Below are 17439 nucleotides of genomic sequence, written 5' to 3'. Positions count from 1 at the left end.
CCTCCCCTGAAGGTGCTGACTCTCTCCCCCCTCCCCTGAAGGTGCTGACTCTCTCCCCCCTCCCCTGAAGGTGCTGACTCTCTCCCCCCTCCCCTGAAGGTGCTGACTCTCTCCCCCCTCCCCTGAAGGTGCTGACTCTCTCCCCCCTCCCCTGAAGGTGCTGACTCTCTCCCCCCTCCCCTGAAGGTGCTGACTCTCTCCCCCCTCCCCTGAAGGTGCTGACTCTCTCCCCCCTCCCCTGAAGGTGCTGACTCTCTCCCCCCTCCCCTGAAGGTGCTGACTCTCTCCCCCCTCCCCTGAAGGTGCTGACTCTCTCCCCCCTCCCCTGAAGGTGCTGACTCTCTCCCCCCTCCCCTGAAGGTGCTGACTCTCCCCCCTCCCCTGAAGGTGCTGACTCTCTCCCCCCTCCCCTGAAGGTGCTGACTCTCTCCCCCCCCTCCCCTGAAGGTGCTGACTCTCTCCCCCCTCCCCTGAAGGTGCTGACTCTCTCCCCCCTCTCCTGAAGGTGCTGACTCTCTCCCCCCTCCCCTGAAGGTGCTGACTCTCTCCCCCCTCCCCTGAAGGTGCTGACTCTCTCCCCCCTCCCCTGAAGGTGCTGACTCTCTCCCCCCTCCCCTGAAGGTGCTGACTCTCTCCCCCCTCCCCTGAAGGTGCTGACTCTCTCCCTCCACAAGTGGTAGGAAGAATGAGGAGAGGCAATAAAATTAAATGGTACAATTTTAATGGTCGTGCAGGAACAGAGAGACCTGGGGGTGCATGTACACAAATCTTTGAAGGTGACAGGATAAGTTGATAAGTCTGTTTTCAAAAAAAAAAATGGGATCCTGGACCTTATCAATAAAGGCAGAGAGTACAAAAGCAAGCAAGTTATTCTAAACCTTTATAAATCACTGGTTAGGCCTCAGCCGGAGTATCGGAAAGACTAAAAAACTGGGATTGTTCTCCTTAATGCAAAGAAGGATAAGGGGAGATTTACTGGAGGTGTTCAAAATTATGAAGGGTCCATGTAGATAGGGAGCATCTGTTCCCACTGGCAGGAGGGTCGGTAACCAGAGGACACAGATTTTAAGATAATTGGCAAAAGAACAAAGGGTGAGGTGAGGAGAATGTTTTTTATGCAATGTGTAGTTATCATCTGGAATGCGTTGCCTGAAAGGTGCCTGAGGTCGATAGAGCTCGAAGAGATGGCGTATCCCAGTGACTGCATTCCTATTGAAACATAGGTGGTGGAGGCAGGTCTCTTCTGCAGCTCCTGGGACAAGGAATTGTTTGTGCCAGATGCCCAAACTGCTGCTGACTTTCTTGCCTCTTCCAGAAAATCCTCTTCCTCATCCTAATCCAGGAATGCCAGTAAAATCTCGGACCGAGTTCCCATGCTGACCTCTTTACTTGCTGCATGTGATTTAAGTGGCTGATTGTTTAGAAACGCAAAAAAAATGCTTTTGCATACAGCACAGAAACAGGCCATTCGGCCCAACTGGTCTGAGTCGGCATTTATGCTCCACATGAGCCTTCTCCCTCCCGACTTCATCTAACCCTATCAGGATACCCTTTATTCCTCGTGCTTATCTAATTTCCCCTTAAATGCATCTATTTGCCTCATCTACTCCTTATGTTAGCCTGTTCCACATTCTAACCACTCTTTGGGTAAAGAAGTTTCTCCTGAATTCCCTATTGGATTTATTAGCGACTATTTTATATTAATGACCTCTAGTTTTGGACTGACCCGTAAGTGGAAACATTTTCTCCACATCTACCCTATCAAACCCTTTCATATCTTGAAGACCTCATTCAGGTCACCCTCAAACTTCTCTTTTCCTGATAAGTGTATCCTCTCAGTTCTGAATCCAAAACAAGCAAAATGTTCCTTTATTTATAGATTATTTCTCTACTAGCAGATCTCCCTTTCTGCTGCTGACGGTGAGTTAGAGGAGATCCTGTTTTGCCGACCCCATGACCTTTCAAATGGTTCTGCCATAGCAGTTGTCGTAGCAACCCCTGCAATGAGAAGACCGGTAAGTTAAAAAGCCGGTTTAAGATTAGTGAAGGGATAACAGGCTGTTTGATAAAGTTTGATAAAGACATTCAGAGAATTTAATATAATCACTTTAAACATACGATCCAACAAAGGACGATTTAGTTGTTCGATCCACACTGACGTGAAAGATGAGTTTAAAAAAAACTAGAATCCTGTTCAAGATTACTGTAGCTTATTAAGGCAGTTAAAGAGTTAATGTTGTATAGCGGGAAAGTATAATCACATTCAATGGCTTTTAAAGAGTTCAGTGCTGAGAAGCCAATCTGAATATTTGTAAGACCATAAGACACATAAGAGATAAGAACCATTCGGCCTCTTGAGCCTGCTCCACCATTCAATGAGATCATGGCTGATCTGATTTTTGCCTCAACTCCACTTTCCCGCCTTTTCCCCATATCCTTTGACTCCCTTGCTGATCAAAAATTTGTCTAACTCAGCCTTGAATGTATTCAATGAATCAGCCTCCACAGCTTTTTGGCGTAAAGAATTCCAAAGTTTAAGACCTTCTGGGAGAAGAAATTCCTCCTCATTTCCGTCTTAAACGGGCGATCCCTTATTCTGAGACAATGCCCCCTAGTTTTAGATTCCCCCATGAGGGGTAACATCCTCTCAGCATCTACCCTATCGAGTCCCCTCAGAATCTTGTATGTTTCAATAAGATCTCCTCTCATTCTTCTAAACTCCAATGAGTATAGACCCAACCTGTTCAATCTTTCCTCATAAGACAACCCTTCCATACCTGGAATCAACCTAGTGAGCCTTCTCTGAACTGCCTCCAATGCAAGTATGTCCTTCCTTAAATAAGGGCACCAGAACTGTACGCAGTACTCCAGGTGTGGTTTCACCAGCACCCTGTACAGTTGTAGCATGACTTCCCTGCTTTTATACTCCATCCCCCTGGAAATAAAGGCTTTTTCTTTCAACCTGATACCATCCTTTACTTCCTTAGTTAGCCATGGTTGGTTCACCCTTTTTGTGGCGTCTTTCCTCCTCACAGGGATATATTTTTGTTGTGAGTCATAAAATATCTTTTTAAATGTTTGCCACTGCTTATCCACCAACATACCATCTAATCTGTTTACCCAGTCCACTTCAGCCAATTCCACCCTCATTCCTTTATAATTGCCCTTATTTAAGTTTAATACAGTAGTTTCAGACCCAAGATTCTCGCTGTCAAACTGGATGTGAAATTCTATCATGTTATGATCACTGCTTCCCAAGGGATCCTTTATTTTGAGATCATTAATTAATCATGTTTTGTTACCCATTACCAGATCCAAAATGGCCTGTTCCCTAGTTGGTTCCCCGATGTATTGGTCTAAGAAACAGTCCCTAATACACTCTATGAACTCCTCCTCAGGGCTATTTTTGCCAATTTGATTTGTCCAATCTATGTGAAAGTTAAAATCTCCCATGATTATTGCATTACCTTTTTTACAAGCCCCCCCTTATTTCCTGATTAATATTTTGCCCTAGAGTGTAGCTACTGTTAGGGGGCCTATATACTACTCCAAGCAGTGATTTCTTTCCCTTGCTGTTTCTTACCTCCACACAAATTGATTCGACATCTTGATCTTCTGAGCCAAGATCATTTCTCACTATTGTACCAATTTCATCCTTTATTAACAGAGCTACCCCACCACCTTTACCTTTTTTCCTATCCTTCTGAAATGTTAAATAACCCTGAATATTTAGCTCCCAACCTTGGTCACCTTGCAACCACATGTCTATAATGGCCACAAGATCATACCCATTTGTTTCTATTTGTGCCATCAATTCATCTATCTTATTACGAATGTTGCGCGCATTCAGATAAAGAACCTTTAATTTTGTCTTTTTGCCATTCTTTCCTACCCTGGCCCCATTTGCTTGTGCACTCTTATGTTTGGACACTCTGTCCCTTCCTGACACACTCTGTTTATCATTACCCCCATCACTTTCCTGTACTACTTCCTTGTCTTTTCTCTTTATCAATCTAAACTTCGCCCCACCTGAACCCTCCCCCCCCATTTAGTTTAAAACCTTCTCTACCGCCCTAGTTATTCAGTTTGCCAGAACATTGGTCCCCGCATGGTTCAGGTGAAGCCCGTCCTAACGGAACAGCTCCCTCTTTCCCCAGTATTGGTGCCAGTGCCCCATGAACCTAAACCCACTTCTCCCACACCAATCTTTGAGCCACGCATTCATCTCTCTGATTTGATTTACCCTGTGCCAATTTGCTCGTGACTCAGGTAATAATCCAGAGATTATCACCTTTGTGGTTCTGCTTTTTAATTTAGTCCCTAGCTGCTCAAACTCCCTCAGCAGAACCTTTTTCTTAGTCCGACCTATGTCGTTGGTACCTACGTGGACCACGACAACTGGATCCTCCCCCTCCCACTGCCAGTTTCTCTCCAGCCCTGAGGAGATGTCCTTAACCCTGGCACCGGGTAGGCAACACAGCCTTCGGGACTCTCGCTCTTGGCTGCAGAGAACAGTGTCTATCTCTCTAACTAGACTGTTGCCTACTACATTTGATGCTCTAATTTCCTCACCTACTTCTTTTGATACCCTGGGGTGGAAACCATCAGGTCCTGGAGATTTATCTATCTTCAGTCTCATTATTTTCTCCATTGCCATTTTTTTACTTATATTAAATCCAGTACGTTCCTCCCCTTCATTTATTTTTGCTTTTTCTCGTATCTCTGGTACTTTACCCTCTAATGTGAAGACCGAAGCAAAGTAAGTATTTAGTAAGTCTGCCATTTCCTGATTTTCAATTATAATATCACCTGCTTAAGAGGCCCACATTACCCTTAGTCACCGTCTTTCTCTTGATATACTTGTACAAACCTTTAGTGTTGTCCTTGATATCCCTGGCGTGATTTTTCTCATATCCCCTTTTCGAAGCTTTGAATACTTTATTTCTATCCCTTTGCTGTTGTTTATTTCTCTCCCGATCTGCAGGATCTCTACTGTTCTTTTCATTCCTATAAGCACTTTCTTTAGCTTTATACCACCTCTCACTTCTGGAATACAAGACTAAGCTATAAGGATTTCAGTCATTTTCATGGTGTAAATAATTTGACAATTAATTTCAGCGGATATTTCACTCCGTTCTTCAACTCCTCTCTGAACTTTCTCTGGGTCGCTGCATAAATACACGTGTTGGTGCAGCAACTCAGGAGCTGAAGCAAGAACGCTACTTCTTGGGCGATGTACAAAGGGTCATTGGGACCAGAGGAAGTATATTGGTTTGCAATCTGTACATACAGGAAAACGATAAGATACATCGTCCACAACAAAATGAAACTACCAGTCACAGCGAAGAGTAAGATGATGGACTTCTTCAGGTTCTCCATCTCTGGGTCATGGTGACTCTCACCATTGCTGTGGCCCCGCAGTCTCCTGCGGACTCTACCAGACACCACGATGTGTCTGACAGTCAGGGCATTGAGCAGCAAAATCAAACAGAAGGCAATAAATGAGCTTAACATCGTGTCGATTAAGTCAAAGGCTGTCCATGCCAGTGAAGTATAATAATTTGGTATTAAGTTACAATACCATGGTACACCATCGGTTATGTAGCTAGGTTCATATGCAAAGTACCAGGGAATGTTTTTTAAACAGAACAGCACACTGACAGTTGCTATCACAGCAGCCGCGCATTTTCTGGTGCAATATTTTGTTTTCAGCTTCTGACAACAAATGGCTACAAAGCGATCGAAGGTGAAAGCTACCGTTAACCAGACCGAACTGTCTCTGGCTGCGAACAGCAAGACGGCTCTGAGGCGACACAGCGGAGTCATGTACAGGAAACTGACCGGGAGAAAAAGCCCATTGATCCGATTCAATATCACACCGGCGATGGTGACCAGTAGATCGGACACCGCCATGGCCACCAGGTAGTGAGTGACGCATCGGGATAGACCGCACTTTCCTCGGGACAGGATCACAATCGCTGCTACATTCGCTGTAGGAAAGAGGGGAAATCAGCGATTGGATTCAGAGCAAACACGTCGGGTTTGACAGGAGTTGGTGTGAGATTTACAGCTTTCTCAATGCCTGGACATTAATCCCTGTACTTCATGTGGAGCATAAACACTGGCATAGACCAGTTGGGCCGAATGGCCTGTTTCTGTGCTGTAGATTCTATATAATTCTCTGTATTCGTGTCAGTGCTTTGTGGGGTAAGAAACTGATAGGTTACAGTATGAATATATCATTCTGTACATCACCTGTCATTAATCGTAGACCTATCATGCAGCGATATTAAATAGGGTGGTCACCTCTGGTTGGACGCATTCCTGGAGGTTTCATTACATGACCTCCCATCTCCAACCGCTGGGCCCATCTCCCAATATTCTTATAACTAATAAACAAACGATTCAAAGAAAATGAAACAAAAACACAACTTCTTTTAATGCCCCTGTTACTTTTCTCCTGGGTTGCTCCTAGCAGTATCCAGGAGATTAATCTTTAATTCCTGAAGACTCCAGTACAATCCTGGAGAGTTGGCAACCCTAATATTAAGGACACTTTTTAGATAAGAAAAAATTATTATTCATCTTCATTAAGATGCTACTGTTGAGGAATGGAACTCTTCCCATTTTAGGTATCCCAGTATGAGCATCAAGGATTCCCGAGTCAGCAGAGTAAAGCTCCCTGTACTCTGACCCAACAACAGGCCACTGCCTCAGTCTCACAAGAGTATCCACTATTCCACCAGTGTGACTTTTCCCCATGTACCACACCAGTCATCCTGCCAATTCGTACCTGGTTTGGGACAGTTTTGGTCTTTAAACCCAGTCTCATCAGAAACTCCATTCAATCCATTGAACCAGCCTTATTTCTCAGCCTTGGCTCATTGGGAGCACTCTCACCTATGAATCAGACGGTCATGGGTTCAAGTTCCACTCCAGAGACTTGAGCTCCACAATCTATACTGAGACTCAAGTGCAGTACCGAGGGAGTGCTGCACTGTCAGAGATGCCGTCTTTTGGATGAAACGTTAAACCGAGGGTCCTGTCTGCCCTCTCAGGTGGATGTAAAGTATCCTATGGATCTATTTGAAGAAGAGCAGCGGAGTTCTCCCTGGTGTCCTGGCGAATATTTATCACTCAACCAACACCTAAAACAAATGATCTGGTCATTATCTCATTGCAGTTTGTGGGAGCTTGCTGTGTGCAAATTGGCTGCCGCATTGCCTACATTACAACAGTGACAACACTTCAAACATATTTAATTGGCTGTAAGGTGAGAGTGACTGCCCTTGACATCAAGGCAGCATTTGACTGAGTGTGGCACCAAGGAGCCCTAGTAAAATTGAAGTCAATGGGAATCAGGGGGAAAACTCTCCAGTGGCTGGAGTCATACCTCGAGCAAAGGAAGATGGTAGTGGTTGTTGGAGGCCAATCATCTCAGCCCCAGGACATTGCTGCAGGAGTTCCTCAAGGCAGTGTCCTCGGCCCAACCATCTTCAGCTGCTTCATCAATGACCTTCCCTCCATCATAAGGTCAGAAATGGGGATGTTTGCTGATGATTGCACAGTGTTCAGTTCCATTCGCAACCCCTCAGATAATGAAGCAGTCTGTGCCCGCATGCATCAAGACCTGGACAACATCCAGGCTTGGGCTCATAAGTGGCAAGTAACAATCGCGCCAGATAAGTGCCAGGCAATGACCATCTCCAACAAGAGAGAGTCTAACCACCTCCCCTTGACATTCAACGGCATTACCATCGCCGAATCCCCCACCATCAACATCCTGGGGGTCATCATTGACCAGAAACTTAACTGGACCAGCCACATAAATATTGTGGCTATGAGAGCAGGTCAGAGGCTAGGTATTCTGCGGCGAGTGACTCACCTCCTGACTCCCCAAAGCCTTTCCACCATCTACAAGGCACAAGTCAGGAGTGTGATGGAATACTTTCCACTTGCTTGGATGAGTGCAGCTCCAACAACACTCAAGAAGCTCGACACCATCCAAGGTAAAGCAGCTTGCTTGATTGGCACCCCATCCACCACCCTAAACATTCACTCCCTTCACCACTGGCGCACTGTGGCTGCAGTGTGCACCATCCACAGGATGCGCTGCAGCAACTCGCCAAGGCTTCTTCGACAGCACCTCCCAAACTTGCGACCTCTGCCACCTAGAAGGACAAGAGCAGCAGGCACATGGGAACAACACCACCTGTACGTTCCCCTCCAAGTCACACACCATCCCGACTTGGAAATATATCGCCGTTCCTTCATCGTCGCTGGGTCAAAAACCTGGAACTCCCTTCCTAACAGCACTGTGGGAGAACCGTCACCACACGGACTGCAGCAGTTCAAGAAGGCGGCTCACCTCCACCTTCTCAAGGGCAATTAGGGATGGGCAATAAATGCCGGCCTCGCCAGCAACGCCCACATCCCATGAACGAAGAAAAAAAAAAAAAATTGGCTGTAAAGCACTTTGGGACGTCCTGAATTTGTGACAGGCGCTTCGTAAATGCAAGTTCTTTCCTTTTCTCAGGGGTCTCAATTTTTGCAGAGATGTCAGAATTGACAAAGGTATTGTTGGCCAGGGCTGCAGAAACCTATAGAGGTTAATTCGAAGTGCTTACAAAGACACTGACTTTTGCACTGAGGTGACCTGGAGTTCAGTCACTGGTCTGAACTGGCCAGAACCGGTTTGAATTCGTTCCGCTTCTTCGAGGGACAAAGGAGCTTTGATGAGACACCAGGCCTTATTTCGAAAAGGAGTATTGAGATGATGCTACCTCGCCCCTTGGAACAGAGCCAATCAGGGGATGACATTGACCACTCCAGCAACTTTGAGCCAATCGGAGAAGACAGCATCATTTGAAAAGACAGACTTGGGAATAAAACTGAAGAATTGCAGGCTTGGTGCCAGGGAGCGAGTGTGTGTTTTTGAGGGAGATTAACCATCGTGGAAGTAGGGACCCAACGTCAGGGACGTAGAGACTACGTCGAGAGTGAGAGAGCGAATTGCCTGGCCAGCATTACCTCTCCTTTCCGGGTAATATAATATCCTTTCTATTCTGTGACCACTCAGGGAGTGTTCGTCAGAGAAACCTAGTGGGTGTGCGTTTAAATCTTAATACTCAGGGAGTGTTAGTCAGGGAAACCTAGTGGGTGTGCGTTTAAATCTGAATACTCAGGGAGTGTTAGTCAGAGAAACCTAGTGGGTGTGCGTTTAAATCTGAATACTCAGGGAGTGTTAGTCAGAGAAACCTAGTGGGTGTGCGTTTAAATCCTAGTTTGGGTATAAAACTGTATAACCTGCTGTAAACTACATGCCTATATCTAACTAGACGTATAAGCGGTATGTACATGATCTAATGACGTTAATAAAGCGAATTGAGAATTAAGAGAGAATTGACTCTTCCTCTGTGTACTAAGCTAAAACCGTTAACCGGTGACTTCTGGTCAACAGTATCATACATTAAATATTTTTATTAAAATACTGGTTGTAGGTGAACATATTAATAATTTCAGGAAACCTAAATGTTGCTACATGGTATCTGTAAAAATAACTCTTTTAGTCTTCAATTTGAACTGACACAAAACAAGTTTATTAAACTGAACATAAGAAATAGGAGCAGGAGTAGGCCATAAGGCCCCTCAAGCCTGCTCCGCCATTCAATAAGATCATGGCTGATCCTTTACCTCAACTCCACTTTCCCACCCGATCCCCATATCCCTTGATTCCCTTCCCAAAATCTAATGATCTCAATCTTGAATATACTCAATGATTCACCATCCACACCCCTCTGGGGTAGAGAATTCCAAATATTCACAACCCTTGGAGTGATGCAATTTTTCCTTATCTCATTGCTACATGGCCGACCCCTTTTCTTGAGATTATGACCCCTAGTTCTCGACTCTCCAGCCAGAGGAAACAGCTTCTCCGCACCTATCCTGTCAAGCCCTCTAAGACTGTTATAGGTTTCAATCAGATCACCTCTCATTCTTCTAAACTCCAGAGAATATAGGCCCATTCTACTCAATCTCTCCTCATAGGACAACCCAGTCATCCCAGGAATCAGTCTAGTGAACATTTGTTGCACCCCTTCTAAGGCAAGTGTATCCTTCCTTAGGTAAGGAGACCAAAATTGTACTCAGTAATCCAGGTGTGGTCTCACCAAAGCCCTATATAATTGCCGAAAGACATCCTTATTCTTATTCTCCAACCCCCTTGCAATGAAGGCTAACATATCATTTGCCTATCTAATTTCCTGCATGTTAACTTTCTGTACAAGGACACCTAAATCCCTCTGAATACCAACATTTCTTCGTCTCTCACCTTTTAAAAAATATTCTGCTTTTCTATTCTTCCTACCAAAGTGGATAATTTCACATTTCCCCACATTATACTCCATCTGCCACCTTCTCACTTAACCTGTCTATATTCCTTTGCAGTCTCTTTGTATCCTCCTCACAGCTTACTTTCCACCTAGCTTTGTATCATCAGAAAACTTGGATACATTACACTCGGTTCTCTCATCTCAGTCATTGAGATATATTGTAATAGCTGAGGCCCAAGCACTGATCCTTGCGGCACCCCACTAGTTACAGCCTGCCAACCTGAAAATGACCCGTTTATTCCTACTCTCTGTTTTCTGTCCGTTAACCAATCCTCAATCCATGCTAATATATTACCCCCAATCCCATGAGCCCTAATCTTGTGTCACAACCTCTTGTGTGGCACCTTATCAAATGCCTTTTGAAAATCCAAATATACTACATCCACTGGTTCCCCTTTATCTACCCTGCTAGTTATACCCTCAAAAAACTTTAACAGATTTGTCAAACTCGATTTCCCTTTCATAAAACTATGTTGACTCTGCCTAACCATATTATGATTTTCTAAGTGCCCTGCTACTACATCCTTAATAATAGATTCTAGCATTTTCCCGCCTACTGATGTCAGGCTAACTGGCCTATCGTTCCCTGTTTTCTCTCTCCCTCCTTTCTTGAATAGCGGGGTTACATTTGCTACCTTCCAATCCATGGGGTTTGCTCTGGAATCTAGGGAATTCTGGAAGATCTAAACCAATGCATCCACTAACTCTGCAGCCACCTCTTTTAAATGTAGGCCATCAGGTGCAGGGGATTTGTCGGCTTTTAGTCCCATTAATTTCTCTACTACTTTTTCTTTACTAATCGTAATTACTTTAAGTTCCTCACTCTCATTAGACCCTTGGTTCCCCACTATCTCTGGTATTTTTTTGTGTCTTGTACTGTGAAGACAGATACAAGATATTTGTTTAACGACTGCCATTTCCTTATTCTCCATTATAATTTCTCCAATCTCCACCACTAAGGGACCCACTTTTGCCTTTGCTAATCTCTTCCTTTTTACAAACCTGGAGAAGCTCTTACAATCAGGCTTACTACTCTTTTTGGCAACATTGTAAGCATCTTCTTTTAATCTAATACTATCCTTAACTTCTCTAGTTAGCCATGGTTGGACCACTTTTCCTGTGGAGTTTTTATTCCTCAATGGAATGTATAATTTGTTGAGAATTATGAATTATTTCTTTAAATGTTCACCATTGCTTATCTACCGTTATATCTTTTAATCTAATTTCCCAATCTACCTTAGCCAACTCGCCCCTCATACCTATGTAATTGGCTTTGTTTAAATTTAAGATCCTTGTTTCGGACTTAACTACATCACTCTCAAACTCAATATGAAATTCATCATATTATGATCATTCTATTCCAGAGATTCCTTAACGATAAGATTACTAATTAACCCAGTCTCATTACACAATACTAGATTAAAAATAGCCTGTTCCCAAGTTGACATATTGTTCTAGAAAACTACTTCAATACATTCCACGCTGGAAACACTCAGCAGGTCGGGCAGCGTCTGTGGAGAGAGAAACTGAGCTAAGGTTTCAGGTCAATTGCCTTGCATCAGAACTGAATACATATATTATTACATTATAATTATTAGAGACACAGTGGGAGCAGTGATACAATGATAGACCCATTTACACAATTAATAACCAGCCCAGTGACTTACCAGGGACACCAACGGCTGCAATTATAGGGTAGCAGATGGCATACGCCAGACCAGTTATTCGACCATGCATTTCCTGAGAGAAGCTCTGATGTTTGGTTGGGTCAGAGGCAACAGCTTTGACTGAGACGTTGGAGGGAGCCGTTATTTATATCAGATTGTACCGTCATTGTCATTAGTTACAGGGATTTGAACAAACAGAATATTCTCATTAGCGGCAGTCAGTTGAGAAATATTACGTAATAGAATGTGTTTAAATGGTTAAATGGCACTGCTGTACAGGGAAACACACAATGACGGGAAAGTTTTAATATATATTCCAGAAAAGTAAACAGATTGTGTAGTCTGAAGTAAACTGAAGATCAGGCTGCAGTTATTGATTTCACAATGTTGATGTAATGTGGGGCGTTCGCAGCAATTCAGCAATTAAATCCAAGAATTAGAGCAGACTTCTCAAAATCATAGAATCATAGGATGATACAGCACAGAAGGATTTTGCACACATCTATTAAATCTCCCCTTAAATTTCTCTGCTCTAAGGAGAAAAATCCCAGCTTCTCCTGTCTCTCCACATAACTGACGTCCCTCATCCCTGGTACCATTCTGGTAAATCTCCTTTGCACCCTCTCTATGACCTTGATATCCTTCCTAAAGTGTGGTGCCCAGAATTTGACACAATACTCCAGCTGGAGCCTAACCAGTGATTAATAAAGGTTTAGCATGAAGTATCATCCTCCGCCATTTCCGCCACCTCCAGTGGGATTCCACCACCAAACCCATCTCCCCCTCCCCTATCCTCCCCTCCCCCCCTTCCAGCATTCCAAAGGGACCATTCCCTCCCTGACACCCTGGTCCACTCTTCCATCACCCCCAACACCCACTCTCCTCACCACACCACCTTCCCGTGCGAGCACAGGAGATGCAACACCTGCACCTTCACCTCCTCCCTTCCCACCGTCCAGGGCCCCAAACACTCCTTCCAGGTGAAACAGTGATTTACTTGTACTTCTTTCAATCTCGTATACTGTATTCACTGCTCACAATGCGGTCTCCACTACACTGGGGAGACCAAACACAGATTGGGTGATCGCTTTGCTGAACACTTCCGCTCAGTCTGCAAGCTATCAGTGGGAGAGCATTTTGGTGTAGTTAGTTTTAGCATAGTTATGGAAAAGGACAAAGATACAAGAGGAGTTAAAGTTCTCAATTGGGGAAAGGCCAATTTTACTAAGCTAAAAAGTGATTTAGCAAAAGTGGACTGGAAACAGTGACTTGAAGGTAAATCAGTGTCAGAGCAGTGGGAGGCGTTCAAGGGGAAGATACAAGGGGTGCAGAGTCAACATGTTCCCACAGAGAAAAAGGGTGGGACTTTACAACCTTCCGGACTCCACATTGATTTCAATAACTTCAGATTAGAACCACTGCTCCCTTTTTTTCGGACAGCAGGTGTTGGTAATGGTTCTGCTGTTGCCATTTACAGCTACTCCTGACCAATCTTTTGTTTCTTTTTTTAATCCCATTTACCACCTTCCTTGCCTTCCACCATCATCCCTTTTGTTGTTTAATCACTTGTGACCTATCAGAGACCTTCTATTTTGTTCTTCCCTCCCCTTCCCTTCCCTTCCTCCCCGCTTTCCCTGGCTCTGTACTTGCTTAAAAACGGTTTAATCTTTAACTTTTTCCAGTTCTGACGATGGGTCATCGACCTGAAACATTAACTCTGTTTCTTTCTCCACGGAGCCTGCCTGACGTGCTGAATATTTCCAGCATTTTCTGTCTTTATTAGTATAACTTTTTTGCTTTTATACTCTAAGCCTCAGTTTATAAAGCCAAGGATCCCAAATGGCTTTCAACAGCCTTCTCAACTTGTCCTGCACCTTCAAAGATTTGTGTACGTACACCCCCAGGCCTCTCTGTTCCTGCTCCCCCTTTAAAATTGTACCAATTAAGTTTTTATTGCCTCTCCTCATTCTTCCTACCAAAATGTATCACTTAACACTTCCCTGCATTAAATTTCATCTGCCATGTGTCTGCCCATTTCATCAGTCTGTCCATGTCCTCCTGAAGTCTGTTACTATTCTCACTGTTTACTACATTTCCGAGTTTCGTGTCAGCTGCAAACTTTGAAATTATGGCCTGTATACCCAAGCCCAGGTCATTAAGACAGTGAAACCTGTAAATTAGGGACACCTAAGGGACTTGCATCAAGTGTCCTTTATTTGCAGGTGCTCTTATTTTCTAAATGGTCATTGTATGTACAGTAAACTGGATGAGCCAAATATCCCAGGATTGGCTGCATCTCCTTCAGTGTTCCTTCTTTTTGCCCTCACTTGGAATCTTATTCTGGGGCCCTGCCAGTGGGATGTGATTTCAGTTGATTTCCTGTTTGTTGGGTTTCCCAGTTCATTATCATCCCAGGATCCTTTTCCATTGATGGACGGTTGTGGTAATCCTGGCATCTGCTACATTGGCAGCCAGCACAGGGCGAGGTGGCTGCTGTAGGGCCGGAGTGCCTGGGAGATCCCAGTCAAATTGGGGGGATTACATCCTGCAGAGCCCTGTCCGGGACCCCCTCTCTCCATGTGCTGCTGCTGCTAATGTTCGCTGTGCTGGGGGTGCGGATAGGCATCAGTACCTGACGTACTGGTGGAGTGAGATGTGATGTTGCCCGGTGCAGTTCCCGGCTTTTGTCGAATGGGGAGTTCTTTACCCAGCATCCATAGTGGCAGAGAAACTGCTCTATCTCTGGGAGCTGGGAAAGAGATTAATAAGCAGGACCTCAAAGTTAGTGATCTCCGGATTGTTCCCAGTGCATGGCTGGAGAGATGGTGCAAGAGGGAGGGCTTTAGATTCCTGGGGCACTGGGATCGGTTCTGGGGGAGGTGGGACCTGTACAAGCCGGACGGGTTGCATCTCAACAGGGCCGGGACCAATATCCTCATGGGGAGGTTTGCTAGTGCTGTTGGAGAGGGTTTAAACTAGTTTGGCAGGGGGATGGGAATCTGAGCGTAGATTCAGAAGGGAGAGCTGGAAATGGAAGGCAGAAAATTAGTAAGTGAGTTTGGAAGGCAGAGGAAGCAAAGGTTAGAAAATAGACAACAAAGGAGTTTGGCAGTGTTTAATTGTAGATACCTCAATGCAAGGAGTCTAGTGATATAGGCAGATGAGCTGAGGGCACAGATAGACATGAGGAATTACGATATCATAACTATTACTGAAACATGGCTTAAAGAAGGGCAGGAATGGCAGCTCAATGTTCCTGTTTACAGGGTTTTCAGACGAGATAGAGAAGAGGATAAAAAAGGAAGGGGTGGCAATATTGGTTAAGGAGACAATTACAGCTGTGAGGAGGGATGATATGTTAGAAGGATCATCAAATGAGGCCATGTGGGTTGAGCTAAAGAACAAAAAAGTGGCAATCACCCTGCTGGGAGTGTACTATAGACCCCCAAACAGTCGGAGGGAGATAGAACAGCAAATATGTAGGCAAATTTCTGAGACGTGCAAAAACAATAGGGCAGTAATAGTCGGGGATTTCAACTGCCCGAATATTAACTGGGATACGATCAAAGTAAAAGGCATAGAGGGTGCAGAATTCATAAAATGCATTCAGGAGAACTTTTTCAGCCAGTACGTAGCAAGACCAACAAGAGGTGGGGGGGTGGTGGGAAGTCCTGGACTTAGTTTTAGAGAATGAAGCTGGGCAGATGGAAAGAGTATCAGTGGGAGAGCATTTTGGTGGTAGTAATCATAATTCAGTTAGATTTAGCATAGTTATGGAAAAGGCCAAAGATAAAAGGAGTAAAAGTTCTCATTTGGGGAAAGGCAAATTTTATTAAGCTGAGAAGTGATTTAGCAAAAGTTTTTTCTTATTCATTCATGGGATGTGGGCATCGCTGGTGAGGCCAGCATTTATTGCCCATCCCTAATTGCCCTTGAGAAGGTGGTGATGAGCCGCCTTCTTGAAACCCTGCAGTCAGAGTGGTGAAGGTTCTCCCACAGTGCTGTTAGGTAGGGAGTTCCAGGATTTTGACCCAGCGATGATGAAGGAACGGCAATATATTTCCAAGTTGAGATGGTGTGGGACTTGCAGGGGAACGTGCAGGTGGTGTTGTTCCCATGTGCCTGCTGCTCTTGTTCTTCTAGGTGGTAGAGGTCGCGGACTTGGGAGGTGCTGTCGAAGAAGCCTTGGCGAGTTGCTGCAGTGCATCCTGTGGATGGTACACACTGCAGCCACGGTGCACCGGATGTGAAGGGAGTGAATGTTTAGGGTGGTGGATGGGGTGTCAATCAAGCGGGCTGCTTTGTCCTGAATGGTGTCGAACTTCTTGAGTGTTGTTGGAGCTGTACACATCCAGACAAGTGGAGAGTATTCCATCACACTCCTGACTTGTGCCTTGCAGATGGTGGAGAGGCTTTGGGGAGTCAGGAGGTGAGTCACTCGCCACAGAATACCCAGCCTCTGACCTGCTCTTGTAGCTACAGTATTTATATGGCTGGTCCAGTTAAGTTTCTGGTCAATGGAGACCCCCAGGATGTTGATAGTGGGGGATTCGGCGATGGTAATGCTGTTGAATGTCAAGGGGAGTTGGTTGGACTCTCTCTTGTTGGAGATGGTCATTGCTTGGCACTTGCCTGGCACGAATGTTACTTGCCACTTATCAGCCCAAGCCTGGATGTTGTCCAGGTCTTGCTGCATGCGGGCACGGACTGCTTTATTATCTGAGGGGTTGCGAATGGAACTGAACACTGTGCAATCATCAGCGAACATCCCCATTTCTGACCTTATGATGGAGGGAAGGTCATTGGTGAAGCAGGTGAAGATGGTTGGGCCTAGGACACTGCCCTGATGAATTCCTGCAGCAATGTCCTGGGGCTGAGATGATTGGCCTCCAATAACCACTGCCATCTTCCTTTGTGCTAGGTATGACTCCAGCCACTGGAGACTTTTCCCCCGATTCCCATTGACTTCAATTTTACTAGGGCTCCTTGGTGCCACACTTGGTCAAAAGCTGCCTTGATGTGAAGGGCAGTCACTGGACTGGAAACAGCTGTGGACTGGAAGCAGCTACTTGAAGGTAAATCAGTGTCAGAGCAGTGGGAGGCATTCAAGGGGGGGATAGTGAGGGTTCAGAGCAAATATGTTCACACAAAGCAAAAGTGTGGGACTGCGAAATCTAGAGCCCCCTGGATATCAAGGAGCATACAGGGTAAGATAAGGCAGAAAAGGAAAGCTTATATCAGACACCGAGAGCTCAATACTACAGAAAGCCTAGAGGAGTATAGAAAGTGCAGGGGTGAAATTAAAAAGGAAATTAGGAAAGCTAAGAAAGGGCATGAAAATGTTTTGGCAAGTAAAATCAAGGTAAACCCAAAGATGTTTT

The 17439-nt window shown here is 44.9% G+C and overlaps 1 protein-coding gene across 1 annotated transcript; it reads right to left on the bottom strand.

Annotated features, from left to right (window-relative positions):
* Positions 1 to 5085: 5085 nt before the first annotated feature.
* LOC137333175 (probable G-protein coupled receptor 139) lies at positions 5086 to 12128 on the bottom strand. The gene is made up of 2 exons (XM_067997360.1): positions 12059 to 12128; positions 5086 to 5990 (listed from the first exon to the last, which is right to left on the bottom strand). Exons 1-2 carry the CDS (start codon positions 12126 to 12128, stop codon positions 5086 to 5088), a joined length of 975 nt encoding a protein of 324 aa, XP_067853461.1.
* Between the last annotated feature and the right edge of the window lie 5311 nt (positions 12129 to 17439).

The sequence above is a fragment of the Heptranchias perlo genome, chromosome 15, assembly GCF_035084215.1.
Source record: "Heptranchias perlo isolate sHepPer1 chromosome 15, sHepPer1.hap1, whole genome shotgun sequence".
Lineage (NCBI taxonomy): Eukaryota > Metazoa > Chordata > Chondrichthyes > Hexanchiformes > Hexanchidae > Heptranchias > Heptranchias perlo.
The sequence above is the reverse complement of the archived record's forward strand: the minus strand, read 5'-3'. Positions and strand labels throughout refer to the sequence as shown.

Coding starts and splice junctions, on each gene's coding strand:
- LOC137333175 (XM_067997360.1), bottom strand. CDS start 12,128: ATGCATGGTCGAATAACTGGTCTGGCGTATGCCATCTGCTACCCTATA. Junction 5,991..12,058: donor TGCAGCCGTTGGTGTCCCTG/GTAAGTCACTGG, acceptor TCTTTCCTACAG/CGAATGTAGCAGCGATTGTG.